The sequence below is a fragment of the Lycorma delicatula genome, chromosome 5 (genome assembly GCF_047948215.1).
Source record: "Lycorma delicatula isolate Av1 chromosome 5, ASM4794821v1, whole genome shotgun sequence".
NCBI classification, from domain to species: domain Eukaryota; kingdom Metazoa; phylum Arthropoda; class Insecta; order Hemiptera; family Fulgoridae; genus Lycorma; species Lycorma delicatula.
Genome location: NC_134459.1, coordinates 6,142,742 through 6,159,410, shown reverse-complemented (window position 1 = coordinate 6,159,410; position 16,669 = coordinate 6,142,742). Strand labels below are relative to the sequence as shown.

Below are 16,669 nucleotides of genomic sequence, written 5' to 3'. Positions count from 1 at the left end.
TGTAAATTTGCTGATGAATTATATAGTTGTTTGTTTTAAAGAGTTTAGTTTCTTATGAATTAATGATGAGTACCTTCCAAAAGTGAATTCGATGGTGGAAGCAGGTTTTTATTTAACCGGTGTATTAGATATCAAGGCTTGTCCTGATTGTTACATAGAGGTTTTTGAATGGGGAGAAAATGAAAATACATTATATGAACATAAGAGATTTGCTCCAAACTGCCCAGTAGCGAATGAACTACTGCCTGGATGGTAGGTGAAAAATGGCAATTTAAACTGGTTTAAGTAATACATCTCTTTTATATTTATAAACTCAATCATTTTATTTTACTGTTTCAGAACTTGTCGAAAGATTAAGGTGAATTAAGGTGAAAATATGTCTGTTCGGAAATGAATTTTCTTTCTGCGAGGAGAAGGAAATGTCTTCATCAGAATTAACTACTTCGTCAGAAGGAGAAATCATTACATTGGGAGAAAGATATAATTAGCAAGTCCTGATTCATTGGGTACATAACGGGTGGAAAAATTCCATCAACTGATCATTTAATCATAATTCTTAGACAAATTTCTAATTAAAAATAAAAAGTAAAAGGACATATTTAGGCACTGAAAATGGCGTGGTCGAACTGAACCTTCGTACGGCAATTTCTTATGAAAAATTACGTTCTGAGTTAGATGAATAGTTATATTATTTGTTTTATTTTTATATAAAATCTGTTGATTACTTAAAATTATATTAATGCCGAATATGACTGTGATTAAAAATAAAAAGTTGTGATGGAAATTGTTTTGTTTTTTTATTTTATTTCCTTCATATTAATATATGTACACAATATTTTTAATACCAGTATGCATTAAACTACGAATGTTAAAGAAGATATAGCAAAACAGCTTCACAAGCAAGCTTGCAGAAATTATCCGACAAGATAATTCGAGCTTAAAGTTTGCATGATTTGTACCAAGGCGATTTAGTAGGGATGATTGGTTATTCTAGTCAACAGAGGAATAAATATATTCTTACACTTACAAATTGTTTTTCAAAATACGCTTTTGCTTTTCCTTTGAAGAGTAAAAAAGCGGATGATGTTATAAAGGTACTTGAGCATGTTTTTTTTGGAAATATAAAATGAAACATTTTCAAACTGATGATGGTAGGAAATAGTTTAATTCAAAATTAAATCTTTACTCAAAGTTTAAACCAATCATTATTCGACATATTCTGATAGAAAGGCTTTAATAGTCGAGTGGTTCAACAGAACCCTCAAGTCTAAAATGTGGCACTAACTAATTTACTGAGCAGGGGAATTACCGATGGGTAAGTATATTCGATGACTTAATCAAACATTATAATACAGGTTTTAAACTAAAACATAGAACTATAGGTTTTAAACCTAAAGACGTGACATAAAAATGAACATAAGGTGCTATTAAAAATATCGAAAGCTGTACGAAAAAACCGATAGCGCTTGGTTGTAAATAAATTTAATGTTGGCGATACGGTAAGAATGTAAAAATAAATTTGAAAATTGGTATCTTCCGAATTGGACGAATGAGATGTTTACAATGAGTTTAAAACGACACAGCCTATAACGTACATTCTTGGAAGGAGAAGTAGTAAAGGGGGGTTTTTATGCCGAAGAACTGCGTGTAAGAGTATTGTTACACGCAGTATTGTTACTGCGTGTAATACCAATACCAATACCAACGTTTACTTGGTAGAAAAAGTATTAAAACGAAGGAGTAATAAACTACTTGTTCGTTGGTTGGGTTTTGATAAGCAAGATTCGTGGATAGACAAGGACTATATAAAGTAAGTAGTATTGCTGAGATATGATGAGTAGTAAAAATGAAAACTGAAGAGCAGGAAGCTGATAGTAATTAATTTCCATCGTTTAATAGATGTAACTGATTTTAATTTGATAGAGGCATAGTCCTCTTCTTCCAGACAATATTAGGTGTTTGGTAAGACCAATATTAGGTCCTTCAAGTTCTGGTAAGACCAATGCAATTTTCAACCTTTTGTTTGACTCTTATGACTTGAGGTTTAACAACATATATGTTTTTTCTAAATCAATGTACCAACCGAAATATTTATTTCTCAAAGGTTTACTTTTTCATGTTGAAGGAATAGGTTATTCTTTTAGCGATGATGTTACTGTACCGCCTGAAGAGACCGAACCGAATTCAATAATGATATTCGACGATGTAATATGCGAAAAATAAAACAACAAAATATTTTACCATGGGTTAACACAATATTGATATCTTTTATATGAGTCAGACGTATAGCAAAATTCCTAAAAAGGAGGTTCGTGATAATGCTAATTTCCTTAAGGTTTTCGTCAGAATGAAAGAAACCTGAGACACATAAATTTGTGTGTCTTAGGTTCAACAATGATCAATAATCTTACATGATTATTGATCATTGTTTTTCAATCGACTGAGATTAAGAAAATGGTTTGCATTGTGGGACAGCCTCTTCATTAAAAATATCAATAGTTCTTTTTCTATTAATGGACCATGCAATACCATATTTCATCTATTTACAATTTAAAAAATTGGGGCTTATCAGAAGTATCAACTCCTCTGCCCCTAGAAGGATTCTCCTTACTACAGCGTAATGTTATGTGTAATACATTTTCAATACCCAATTAGTTATCAACATATGCAAACATCACTACCCTTGTCCTTATACCCTAAATATAAATTTTAAAAATAAATTTGATATTCATTGAAGGATGAGCCATTACACTTTTCCTCTGCTCTGCTCAAAGCTAGGAAGCTTTGTATGGTTTAACTTAAAAACCATACAAATAACTTCTGTCATACTTTGGGAGGAGCCAAAGTATGACAGAAGTTAAACCACACATATAAAATAACATGATTACATCAGTTAATGTAACCATCACTGGATAATGGATTCATCCTGCATAATCTGTTCACCAGCCAGTAGATATTGTAAACCAGATGGACCAGGTCTGGGTTTGACATCACCTTCCAACTGGGTGCCATTTGCCATACAAATCTGGGTATGTGACTCCATACCAAGCAATTTTGATTTGACTGACTAACTGCACATCCTCTTTATCATTGGAAAGAATCACTTCTTGCATGACTTATCTGTTTAAAAACAAATTTATTTAAATGTTTTTTGTAAGAGCACCTAGAATTTTTGAATTAATAATTTTCTCAACTTCATCAATAAGTAAACTATGGATATGAAGTGATGAAATACAAAAACTAGCTGAAGTACAAACAGATGCAGAAGAAAGTTCACTGTAAAAAATGTGTTCATAATTGTCAGTAAATAAAAAATGACCTACAATAGCATGTGACAAATATATTAAATTTCTTATATTTTAGTAGGAAATAAAATTGAAGTATAATTGTATTTGAATTATTACAAATTACAATTTGAAGTATAAAACTATAAGGACTAACAACTGCCATTTTCCACTATACATTTCAAAATGTTTATTTCATAACTAAAAATATCGATTCTACTACACAAACCACTAGTAAGACTAAATTAATTTATGAAAAAATAATTATATGCTTGAATATATTTTAGAACTTATAAATAAACAAGTGAAAGCCAACAGCTTTAATTCTTCACTTTCAACTTTTTCAATAAAAATTCATTCAAATAGCATTAGTAGATACATTGAAAGAATCTTTTTTATGGCAAACATGTCTTATCCAATTTTTAATATTAAGTATACTATTTTTATTTAAATCAAAATTAATTTCAAGAATGTTTATTGCAGTAAACTGGTTGTTTTTAATAGATTTAAAAATACTCTACTGGTTGTTAAATTTTCATTACTTCATTACACAATGCAATTATTCCATCCTGACATGATTCTAGACAAGAGCATAATGCTGAAAAAATAAAATTTTCAATTAAAATTGATATATTTTATATCATGATTATTACTGAATTGTTTTTAAATTATTTCTTAAAAATATGTAATCTCACTCCAGCCATCACAGTATAGCAGATGGAATATTTCTGAAAATGGAATGAGATTTTCCACTATCACTCTAACTACAAAAGGTATTTCCTCTTCATTTTCATATTCTTCAGAAGCTAAACAACCACATTTCTCAGGATCTATATTCATATACCGCATCTATTAAATAATCGGAAACTAATTGTTAACATTCATCAAATAAATTGTCTAAACTAGAAGGGTCATCTGGAACCAAATCCCACATGGTTTGACATTCAGGACTAATATTAGAACAAATATCACATACTCTTTCTCATCATCATCCTGTTCATCAACTGCATATATATTTATTATAAAAAATTCATTTCTTTTTGCACAAATTTTATAAAATAAACTATTAAATACTAATAATATAATAATTATTATTACCTTAAACAAAAGTGCTAATTAAACAATTTATATTTGCAAAACCTTTCCAAAATTTTATACAACACTTGTTAAAAATGTTTTGAAACCAATTATTTTATTTCAATCTGGAAAATAAAATATAAAATAAATTAATAATTGTACTAACAGTTGTTACATTATCACAAAGTAAAACATTGTACAATAATAAATATATTATTTATGGTCACATCATCATCCTGTTCATCGACTGAGTATATATTCATTATGCAAAATTCATTTATTTCTTGAAAACACATTTTATAAAATAAATTTTTACTAAATAAATACTATTAATTATTAACTTAAACAGAAGTGCTGATTAAAAAATTTATATTTGCAAAATGCTTCCAAATTTTTACACACTTCATTTTGTTAAAAATGTTTTAAAATCAATCATTTTATTTCAATCTGGAAAAGAAAATATAAAATTAACTAACTGTACTAACAGTTGTTACATTATTATAAAGTAAAACAATGTACAATAAAAAGAATATATTCTTTAGTCATTAGAATGATGCAAACCACTAAACAGCAAATACTAAGTTTACTTCCAGCTTATATTTATACAACTTAATTTTTCCAAAACATGTTACTACATAAATATGCCAATCGTTTATATTATCTAAACTAAGATATGAAAAGTGTATGATTCAATAAATAATTATTTAGTTACATTTAATTTTTAAATACTTTTGGTAATAATTTAATTTTTTAAAATAATTACAATTAGTTTCACTCACCTGAATTAAAAAGATTGAAAATTGTAGACGTAAAAATGACAGCAACGCAGACACACTATGCATTGATAGAACAGAATATGAACGCGGTAAAATTTAGCAGGTATTTATATAAATCTATTAATCTTGTATGCCCGTTAATTTTACAATAAACAAGTGTGAAGCAACATAAAAATTAATAACAGATAAATCATTCGTTAATTTATAGTAAACAAAGACGATAGTGTAACCATTACAAGTGGGGGAAGTGGCATCATTGATGTTAAAATGACGTCATTGATGACGCTTGATTCAGAACCAGCATTTCTACACTATTACTATTACACTTACAGATTTAAGTAAAATGTTTATAATACCGATTTTTTCCCCATACAGTGATTTCATTATTGTTTATATGTAATGCTGTAGGCTAATTTCACCACTCCCCAGGATGAGAATGCCGTTTTTGAGTAGTTACTCAAAACATGACAAAAACATCATTTGTCATTTCATGTACTACGGCTTGATTGAATCTGGGTATCCCAATGAGGATATACAATGTTTTTTATGAAAACCAAACAATGAGAAAATTCCATTCATATTTTCTAGTACTTACATAATTCTGCCATTACTTAAAAATTTAAGAAATTAAACTGCTCGATTATTCTTAAAGTTGCAGACAATTTCCATTATTGTAAAGTACATAAAATATTAATGAAAATATTAATATTTCACTTTCAATTTTATAACTACATTAATTTTTTTTTAAGACAGCTTACATAAAAAAAGATCACTTAGATATTACAGTAATTGCCCTAAAAATTATAAATAATTTTAGTGTAGTACATAATCTCTTTTCTGTTTACAGATTGGGAGCAAAAGTTCATGTTACAACAAAACAAAACAAAAAGTTCATTTGATTTAATTTATAGTACCTTTAGATTGAACGATTCACTTGTTATATAAGGTAATGTTACATTAATGTATAGATTAGATGTCTCATCAATAATATGCATAGGTTGTGATTCATACTTCTTAATGTGCTTCTGAGTAGCAGGATATATTGTTGAAATTTTTATACCTGTAGGTAATGAAAACATTCAGTCATTATTGAAACACACAATCAATCCAAAACAAAATAGTCAATATTTCCATATTTCGGTAAATATTATATTGAAAAACTTTGTTACTCTCTAAGTATTTGTAAAGTAATACAAAAGTGTGATAACATAAGTGATACTAGTTTAATTACAGCTAAACTTTATATATCTTCTATAAGAAATTATTATTATTATTATTATAGTTAGAATATTAAATTATATTTAATATGAACAGAACTCATCTATTCTTTAGGCAAACATTGCTTCATATAATAAAGCAAATAAATTAATTAATAAATGATTTACTACAATTTATTCTGCAATAAGAAAGCTAATAAAAATTGAACAGAGGAGGTAGTAAAAATATAAATATGGCTCACTGTGGGCACTTCTGTGCATATATATCACTCACTCTGAGTGTATGTATGTGTGTGTGTGTATATATATATATACATACATACAGTAAGCATGAAGTAATATTAAATTAAAAGTTCTCTTACTGCCAATTTTCTTTTTGATTTCTAATGGGTATAGACTATTATGCAACATGATACCAGCTAAGATATTAGCCAATTTGAGGTCAGTTGCTATTCTACTTTTGAAAGTCTTTATATCTAACTCTGAGAAAAGCTGATCACATTTTTGTAGTTATTTTTGAGAATCTGAAGCAACAGCTACTATCAATAACTTTTTCACTCCTGAATCCTTAAACTTCTTTGCAGCGATAATTAATTCAGCAGTATTTTTTGATGTAATTGCCGTATTCTGTATTTTGTTATTACTAAAATTGAATTTTTTTTAGAAAAATAATCAGTCATTTTTTTCAAAAAAGCTATCTGCTGATTAATTTTCTTTTTCTTTTGACAGAATGCTGTGACACTGTAGATTAGAAATCAGAAAGAAAATTAACAGTAAGAGAACCTTTGATTTAATTTTACTTCAGACTCACCATGATATAATACATTTGTTTCACGTGAGTTAAAAATATCAAATACAGACATAAAAGAAATTTATATACAATATTTCTGTCATATTTTATAGATATATTCTTTTCTTCAAAATTCTGAAAAATGTTCATACAATCTGGAAACACTTTGTTTTGGAGTTACTGACAGTGAAAGATTTTGTCCAAATATTTCTGTTCTAAAAGTCAAATAATGCCAAACTGAAACTCTACAGACAGAAATTATTGAACAAAATATGGTTTAATATGCATTCTTTCATGAAAAAGTAGAAAACAAAACTAAATTTGAAGACAATATTTTTTTTTGATAAACTAATGGTAAATTGACACCTTTGTAAAATTTTAAAACAAAATAAAATGTTGTTGAATGTTATTTTGAAAAAATTCATGAAATTAAAGTAAAAAAAAAAAAAGGAAAAACAAATACATTTTTATTGAAAACTAAAGATAAAAATATTCTGAAAAATATTTCACTACAAATGAGTAAACAATTTCTTTTACTATACTTTATTTAATTTTTTATTTTTGTACTACAGGTTCTAATTTACATAATATTAACGGTATACGTTCCATTTCAAAACAAGGCATAGTTTAACCTTTTTAAAAATATTGTAATAAAATTTACTGAACTCGCGTAAATTAGCTAAAAGTTCAATGAAAAATGAAAGTGTAGAATATTTATTAGTGATTTGAAGTAATAACATAGAAAAATGCTGCACAATTTCACAAATGAGAAATATATATAAATTTCATCTAAACGTAAGAAGCTGTCATTAATTTCCTAACCAAATTATTTATAAGTTAGGTATTTACAAATTTACAAACTAAAAATGATAGAATAGTTATATCTTTATCAATGTAATATAATATAAATTTATTTAAAAATAACTTATTTAGAAAATAATTATAATATGATGCAAAGAAACTGGAATTATTTAAAAAAGAAATTTGAAACATTTTTATTCAACAAACATATGTTGATTTATTTTCAATATTTAAGAATGAAAAATTAAAAGATTAATGTTTCAGTTCTCTAAGCCATCACTTTGTTTCTCAATAAAGATTAATAGGCTAATCACACTCAAGAAATGTTACAAATTAAATTACACAAAGTGTGACAAATTTGTTTAATTTTACAAGTGTTAAAAAAAAAAGGTTTTCTCAGACATGTTTATAAAAATAATGGTTAATTATGGCATAAATATAATTTTAGCTGACATTACTTTCTCATATTCATAAAAAAGAAAAAAAAAAAAAAATCAGCAGCTTCAAAGCAATTGTCAACAAATGAAACAAGCATCTGGTAAATCATTCATATCATCAAAAAAAAAAACCACCCCGATATGAACACAAAATTATGCATTGCACTTGCAATCACAAGGAAAAAAATTATTATTCACTCAAAAGTGAAATAATTGAACGTATTTATGTTTAATAAGAAAGTAGATTTATATAATCTAAAACATTTCTCTCTATTAGATCACTTTTTCTACCTTATGACTAAAAAACAATACATGGGCAACTGTATTGTTTATATAGCAATGTTAATATATATATATGGTTCCGTTCTTAAGTGACACTATTTTTCGCTGCTTTGTATGTTAATTACCTGATAAACATAATTTTTGTTTCCTAACTTGCGACTGATGATTTTAATCTGTTTTTTGATGCTGAAAATGAATATGAACTCAGAATATTTCTATCATCCAACATTGTTGAAAAATTTTTTAATTTTAATTAAAGGATTTTTTCATTTTTCAACATACAGTTAGCATTTTAAGCTGCTAAATTGTATTTTGTTAGCTAATTTTATATTTTTTATGTTGTTAACATAATCTATAAGCTATAAACTATAAAGCTATAAACTACTAAGCTAGTACACAAAGAATTAAATCATCATCATAATCACATATTCTGACATCATATCAAATACTGAAGACTGAGCCTTCATGGACAAGATTAATCATGTCTATGCGGGTCAAAACATGTAGCTGAAAACACAGCTGTGTTGTTTATACTAAGCACTACATTTCGGAATGAATTAATTTTGTTCATTATTATTGCTGTCATCTTATTGTTCTATTCAGTCTTATTGTTATCAACAGTGCAGTGTCATAATGCCTCAAAATTTTGTAAATTATGTGGATACCTTTTGTTTAATGTGGTGAGTTTACCGTAAAATCACATAGAAAATACATTAACCTTTAATTAAAAATCCATATTATTTGTACTTTCAGTGTAAAATTGGTGATCAGGATAAGACATGAGCTCCTCATATAACTAATTGTTTTGTATATTTAAGAGGATGGCTGAAAGGTACACTGAAAGCTGTGCCATTTGGTTTGGCAAGAACCAAAGGATCATGTAACCGACTGTTACTTTTGTTTAACAAGCGTGTCTGGAATTTCTAAAAAATCTAAACATACTGTAAAATATCCTTCATTTTAATCTGCAATCAGGCCTGTATCTCACAGTGAAATTATTTCAGTTCCTGAGGCAGCTGTGAATGTATGTTTTGAAAGCAGCGATGAAGAATCAGGCAGTACTGAAGAAGACAACGATGATTTTGAATTATCTTCCAATAAGTCATATCTTGTATCATAACGTCAATTAAATGACTCAGTTAAGGATTTAAATTTATCAAAAAATCAAGCTGAACTGTTAGAATCAAAATTGCAAGGTTGAAATTTACTTAAAAAAAAAAAAATTTGGGCTTTCGAAGCCAACAAAAATAACTTCCTACTTTGATGAAAATAATGTGGCTTATTGCACAAATATTGGTAACATTTTTACACAATGGTAACAAATATCCTTTGATACCAATCGCTTATCGTGTTAATTTGAAAAAGACATACGATGTGATGAAAGATGTTCTAGAAAAAATAAATTATAAGAAACTTAGCTGGAACATATGTGGTAATTTGAAAGTTACAGTTATTTTGTTAAGCTATACTAAGTACATGTGTTTTTTTTGTGAATGGGGCAGCCAAGCTAGATAAATATTATGTTACCAAAGAGTGGAAGAAATGAAACTACTTAACTCCAATGGGAAAAATATTATTCATAAGCTCTTAGGTGAACCATAAAAAATATTTTTACTCCCTTTCCATATCAAGCTAGGGCTAATGAAAAATTTTGTAAAAGTAATGAAGAAGGAAAGTCCCGGATTTTTTATACATCAGACAGAAATTTCAAAATGTAAGTGAAGGAAAAATTACAAAAGGAATATTTGCCGGTCCTCAAAAAAGAGAGGTCAAAGGTGATGTATTTAACTCTATGCTAAATAATGTATATAAAGTGTATTAAATATACAAATTATACAAAACTTATTAATAAGAAAAGTAAACTAAGTACAATAATTATTGGCACTTAAAAAAGCGCAAATTTAATGCACCACAGTTAACACATAAGTACCAAATAGTGACTGAAAGGATGTATGATAAAACTAATAAAATAACCCACATTTTTCTTAGTAAAAATCTTTGTTGGTCAGCCTGTGTAAATAGTAAAATAAAATATAAATTGATCTAATTAAGAAAGGGTAGTAGAGTTAATTTTATGAGTAATTCTGGGCAATTACTTTATTAAATTTGGTCAAACTTTAATATACCATACCATCAGTAAAACACAACATCTAAATGATGGAAGTTTGTACAGCAGGTGACCCAAGCAAGTTCAAAGTCTGTGCCATATCATCAGTATGGTAGGCAATTAACTATCAGTATTGTGAGTTATTAAGTCCTTTTCAGATGCTAATCTGTTCTGTGCAGAGAGGTAAAGGTTAGAGTTAAGGTTATAATTCTGTGGAGAGGTTAAAGATAAATTACTAAGGTATGGCCATTCTTAATACAATCTTAGAAAATTGGAAAAATTTATGTTTAAACGGAAATACAGTTACTATAAGAGAGACTACACCACATGTTTTATAATATTAGTCACATGTATAATGGATAATCACCTTATGAAAGGCACTGTCATCATCTTCAAAAGCTGATTCAAAGTCAGACTTTGATGTTTTAAGGTTAGTTCATGGTTTATTCCTCTCTCCATAGAATGGATTAGCATTATAATTGACTAAGTACTGATAAAGCAGTGCAGGCTTTTACCTGGGCACGAGTCATCTGCTTCTATAATTTGGATCGTGTTTTCCTCGATCCTAAGCATATCTACTATGATACATAAAGTATGAAAAAATGTAGGTTGTTCAAAGAATTGCTCAGAATCGCTGCTTTATTAACAAAAGTACTAGATTTTGATAGCCAACTGGTTAATTAAAATGAAAATGTCAATATTCAATGACAGAATCAAATCCAAATAATAGATTCTTTTTAAGCAAAGTATTCATATTAAATCCTGTAATATGCCCTTACTGTATTATTGAATTTTTTTATAATGGTTAAATCTGTAATAACATTTTGCTCATACACAGATCATAAATTAAAGATCTCGAGCTCTGAATTTATGATGATCAAGCTCATAACTGAATTTGATAAATGCATTACATTATTAGTCATTTATTTTAAGACCTAAGTTACTGAGCAATCCTGGAAATACAATGTCATGTGTCTTTTGGATAATATGAAAATAATGTACTGAAAGATAAATAAACTATAAGCTTTTATTTATCTGTTAACAAAATAAATCATTTTGAAATTAATTATAAATAAAAAAAATAATAAATAATTTATTCAGTTTGTAAAATTTAAAAAGTAAATTAATTTTTTATATAATTAGGAATGTTTAACACAGTTAAGTTAATGATCTACAGCAACTACTAAAAGTACTACATCCATATTATTATGAAAAAAATAATTTAATGTAAGCTATCAATAAATTAAGAACATGAGAGCAATGCCGATTCATTAAAAATAAGGCAGTGATATTTTTCAGTTACGTGGGAAATTGCTTACTAATTCATGGGAAAGGCATAAAACCAACTGGAAGAAGGGGGTTAATTTGAAAAATTGTGTTGTAATAAGAAGTTACTGCAACATTGTTGTCTACTGCAAAGTTTGGCCAAAATAAATTTTTTTTTTGCATTATACTGTGGATAGTGAAGGTCCATAGTATAGTAGTCTAGAACAGAATGATATTAGTTAATTTGCGGAAAATGCACTTGTTCTATTTCTTGTGGAATAAGACTGATTAGAATTAATATTACTTTATTATTAAAAAATAAACCATCAATGATATACATTTTAAAAAAAGGTACCTACAGACTTTCTATTTTGTTCAAGTTATTCCCAAAACCGTTCTGCTTGTGAAAATTTATCAAAATTGTTACATTTTTAATGAAAAACTTAACTAAAGTAATAACGTTTTTAAAAACTATGAGTTTTTCGGTCACCTTTGCAGGCACGATCATAGCTGGTGTTCCTGTTCTCACATTTACGCTATTATTGGCAGTATTTCTGAGTAAGTGAAAAAATATTTACAATGTGATTATTTGGCAAAAGATTTTTCACAGATATTTGACAAATGTTCAAACAGTGACTTAGTGCTAATGGTGCTATGTAGAACTTTTAATGTTTATTCTATCTTTGTTTGTCGCTTATCTCATTTTTAAAGTAAAGAACAGGATTGAGTTCTATGTGACCTTCTGGTGAAATAGGGTGTTGAATAATCTATGGATATTTCTAAAATATCATAGTAGTAAAAGTACTACATCCATATTATTATGAAAAAAATAATTTAATATAAGCTATCAATAAATTAAGAACATGAGAACAATGCTGATTCATTAAAAATAAGGCAGTGATATTTTTCAGTTATGTGGGAAATTGTTTACTAATTCATGGGAAAGGCATGAAACCAACTGGAAGAAGGGTTAATTTGAACAGAGGGTTTACATGAGGTTGGAGATTTAAGTGATGTAGTTGAATATGTCTGTCATAGGTTAGTTTTCTGGGAAATTTGAACACGCATTTTTGTTAGTTGGTTAATGTGTGATATGGTCAAGAAAATTTGTGTTTGTATTCAGCTACGAAACTTAATTTTAGGTGTGTTTATATTATCAATTTATGATTTACTGCCTTCATCAATTTATAACTATCAAGTCTCTGGCTATTAATAATCATGGAAGGATGTTATATGAGCTTTTTTGCAAATGAAATCTACAAGGTTATTCTACAAGAGGCTCAATCATTACACCTAAAAATAGGGATGGCTACTTCTGGTGTTATTACTACAATATGACAGTAATGCTTTTTTTTGGTTATTGAAATTCATTTTAAAACTATGATGCTGGATTTATTCTCATCTCTAAGTAAAGAAACTATTTATGAGAAGAAATATTGAATAACATTTGTTGTAACAATAAAAATATTAATCTCTTGATTATACATTTGCAAAGGTTTTCTTAGAAAAAAAAATCCGACAATTACCATGATATTGTTAATGAACTTCGATTACTTTATGTGGGGTCACCTTAAAAGCAAAGTGTTCCACAGTAGACTTGCTACAACGGAAAAACTGAAGGAAAAGATCCGAGAAGCAATTGCGGAAATTCCAGTTGAGATGTTATGTCAAACCATGAACAATTTAACGAAGAGACTTCGTGAGTGTTTACGTAGAAGAGGAGGTCACCTGGAAGATGTCATCTTTAAAAAATAAACTAAAATGAATGTATGTATCCTAAAATGGCAACATTTGTACAATTACATGAAATAAAATTCATTTTCTAAAAAATTTTTTCATTAACGTTATTTAATTCTTTTAATTTCCCATTTCTTTGAATCACCCTGAAAGTTATATATAATTTATATATTTAACATTAATTTTACAAGATTAGTGAGTAAAGGTTATGCTCGGTTAGGAACATAATCTAACCAAACATAAACTACGCTCAGTAACCTCATCTAATTAACATTAAATATACAAATTATACAAAACTTATTAATAAGAAAAGTAAACTAAGTACAATAATTATTGGCTCTTAAAAAAGCGCAAATTTAATGCACCACAGTTAACACTGAAAGGATGTATGATAAAACTAATAAAATAACCCACATTTTTCTTAGTAAAAATCTTTGTTGGTCAGCCTGTGTAAATAGTAAAATAAAATTTAAATTGATCTAATTAAGAAAGGGTAGTAGAGTTAATTTTATGAGTAATTCTGGGCAAATACTTTATTAAATTTGGTCAAACTTTAATATACCATACAATCAGTAAAACACAACATCTAAATGATGGAAGTTTGTACAGCAGGTGACCCAAGCAAGTTCAAAGTCTGTGCCATATCATCAGTATGGTAGGCAATTAACTATCAGTTTTGTGAGTTATTAAGTCCTTTTCAGATGCTAATCTGTTCTGTGCAGAGAGGTAAAGGTTAGAGTTAAGGTTATAATTCTGTAAAGAGGTTAAAGATAAATTACTAAGGTATGGCCATTCTTAATACAATCTTAGAAACTTGGAAAAATTTATGTTTAAACGGAAATACAGTTACTATAAGAGAGACTACACCACATGTTTTATAATATAAGTCACATGTATAATGGATAATCACCTTATGAAGGGCACTGTCATCATCTTCAAAAGCTGATTCAAAGTCAGACTTTGATGTTTTAAGGTTAGTTCATGGTTTATTCCTCTCTCCATAGAATGGATTAGCATTATAATTGACTAATTACTGATAACGCAGTGCAGGCTTTTACCTGGGCACGAGTCAACTGCTTCTATAATTTGGATCGTGTTTTCCTCGATCCTAAGCATATCTACTATGATACATAAAGTATGAAAAAATGTAGGTTGTTCAAAGAATTGCTCAGAATCGCTGCTTTATTAACAAAAGTACTAGATTTTGATAGCCAACTGGTTAATTAAAATGAAAATGTCAATATTCAATGACAGAATCAAATCCAAATAATAGATTCTTTTTAAGCAAAGTATTCATATCAAATCCTGTAATATGCCCTTACTGTTTTATTGAAATTTTTTATAATGGTTAAATCTGTAATAACATTTTGCTCATACACAGATCATTAATTAATGATCTCAAGCTCAGAATTTATGATGATCAAGCTCATAACTGAATTTGATAAATGTATTACATTATTAGTCATTTATTTTAAGACCTAAGTTACTGAGCAATCCTGGAAATACAATGTCATGTGTCTTTTGGATAATATGAAAATAATGTACTGAAAGATAAATAAAATATAAGCTTTTATTTATCTGTTAACAAAATAAAACATTTTGAAATTAATTATAAATAAAAAAATAAATAAATAATTTATTCAGTTTGTAAAATTTAAAAAGTAAATTAATTTTTTATATAATTAGGAATGTTTAACACAGTTAAGTTAATGATCTACAGCAACTACTAAAAGTACTACATCCATATTATTGGGAAATTGCTTACTAATTCATGGGAAAGGCATAAAACCAACTGGAAGAAGGGGGTTAATTTGAAAAATTGTGTTGTAATAAGAAGTTACTGCAACATTGTTGTCTACTGCAAACTTTGGCCAAAATAAATTTTTTTTTTGCATTATACTGTGGATAGTGAAGGTCCATAGTATAGTAGTCTAGAACAGAATGATATTAGTTAATTTGCGGAAAATGCACTTGTTCTATTTCTTGTGGAATAAGACTGATTAGAATTAATATTACTTTATTATTAAAAAATAAACCATCAATGATATACATTTTAAAAAAAGGTACCTACAGACTTTCTATTTTGTTCAAGTTATTCCCAAAACAGTTCTGCTTCTGAAAATTTATCAAAATTGTTACATTTTTAATGAAAAACTTAACTAAAGTAATAACGTTTTTAAAAACTATGAGTTTTTCGGTCACCTTTGCAGGCACGATCATAGCTAGTGTTCCTGTTCTCACATTTACGCTATTATTGGCAGTATTTCTGAGTAAGTGAAAAAATATTTACAATGTGATTATTTGGCAAAAGATTTTTCACAGATATTTGACAAATGTTCAAACAGTGACTTAGTGCTAATGGTGCTATGTAGAACTTTTAATGTTTATTCTATCTTTGTTTGTCGCTTATCTCATTTTTAAAGTAAAGAACAGGATTGAGTTCTATGTGACCTTCTGGTGAAATAGGGTGTTGAATAATCTATGGATATTTCTAAAATATCATAGTACTAAAAGTACTACATCCATATTATTATGAAAAAAATAATTTAATATAAGCTATCAATAAATTAAGAACATGAGAACAATGCTGATTCATTAAAAATAAGGCAGTGATATTTTTCAGTTATGTGGGAAATTGTTTACTAATTCATGGGAAAGGCATGAAACCAACTGGAAGAAGGGTTAATTTGAACAGAGGGTTTACATGAGGTTGGAGATTTAAGTGATGTAGTTGAATATGTCTGTCATGGGTTAGTTTTCTGGGAAATTTGAACACGCATTTTTGTTAGTTGGTTAATGTGTGATATGGTCAAGAAAATTTGTGTTTGTATTCAGCTACGAAACTTAATTTTAGGTGTGTTTATATTATCAATTTATGATTTACTGCCTTCATCA

At 27.9% G+C, this 16,669-nt stretch overlaps 1 protein-coding gene across 4 annotated transcripts in view; it reads right to left on the bottom strand.

Annotated features, from left to right (window-relative positions):
- The window catches only part of Dcps (Decapping enzyme, scavenger), a 408,912-nt gene that overhangs the window by 36,956 nt on the left and 355,287 nt on the right, over nucleotides 1-16,669 (bottom strand). For all 4 annotated transcript variants that reach the window (XR_012756355.1, XR_012756354.1, XM_075365577.1 and 1 more), the window contains exon 2: nucleotides 6,052-6,197. Coding sequence is in view for 2 of the 4 variants with exons in the window: in XM_075365577.1 (XP_075221692.1) it covers nucleotides 6,052-6,197 (146 nt within the window). In the remaining 2 variants the exon portion in view is untranslated. The remainder of the gene's footprint in view (nucleotides 1-6,051; nucleotides 6,198-16,669) is intronic.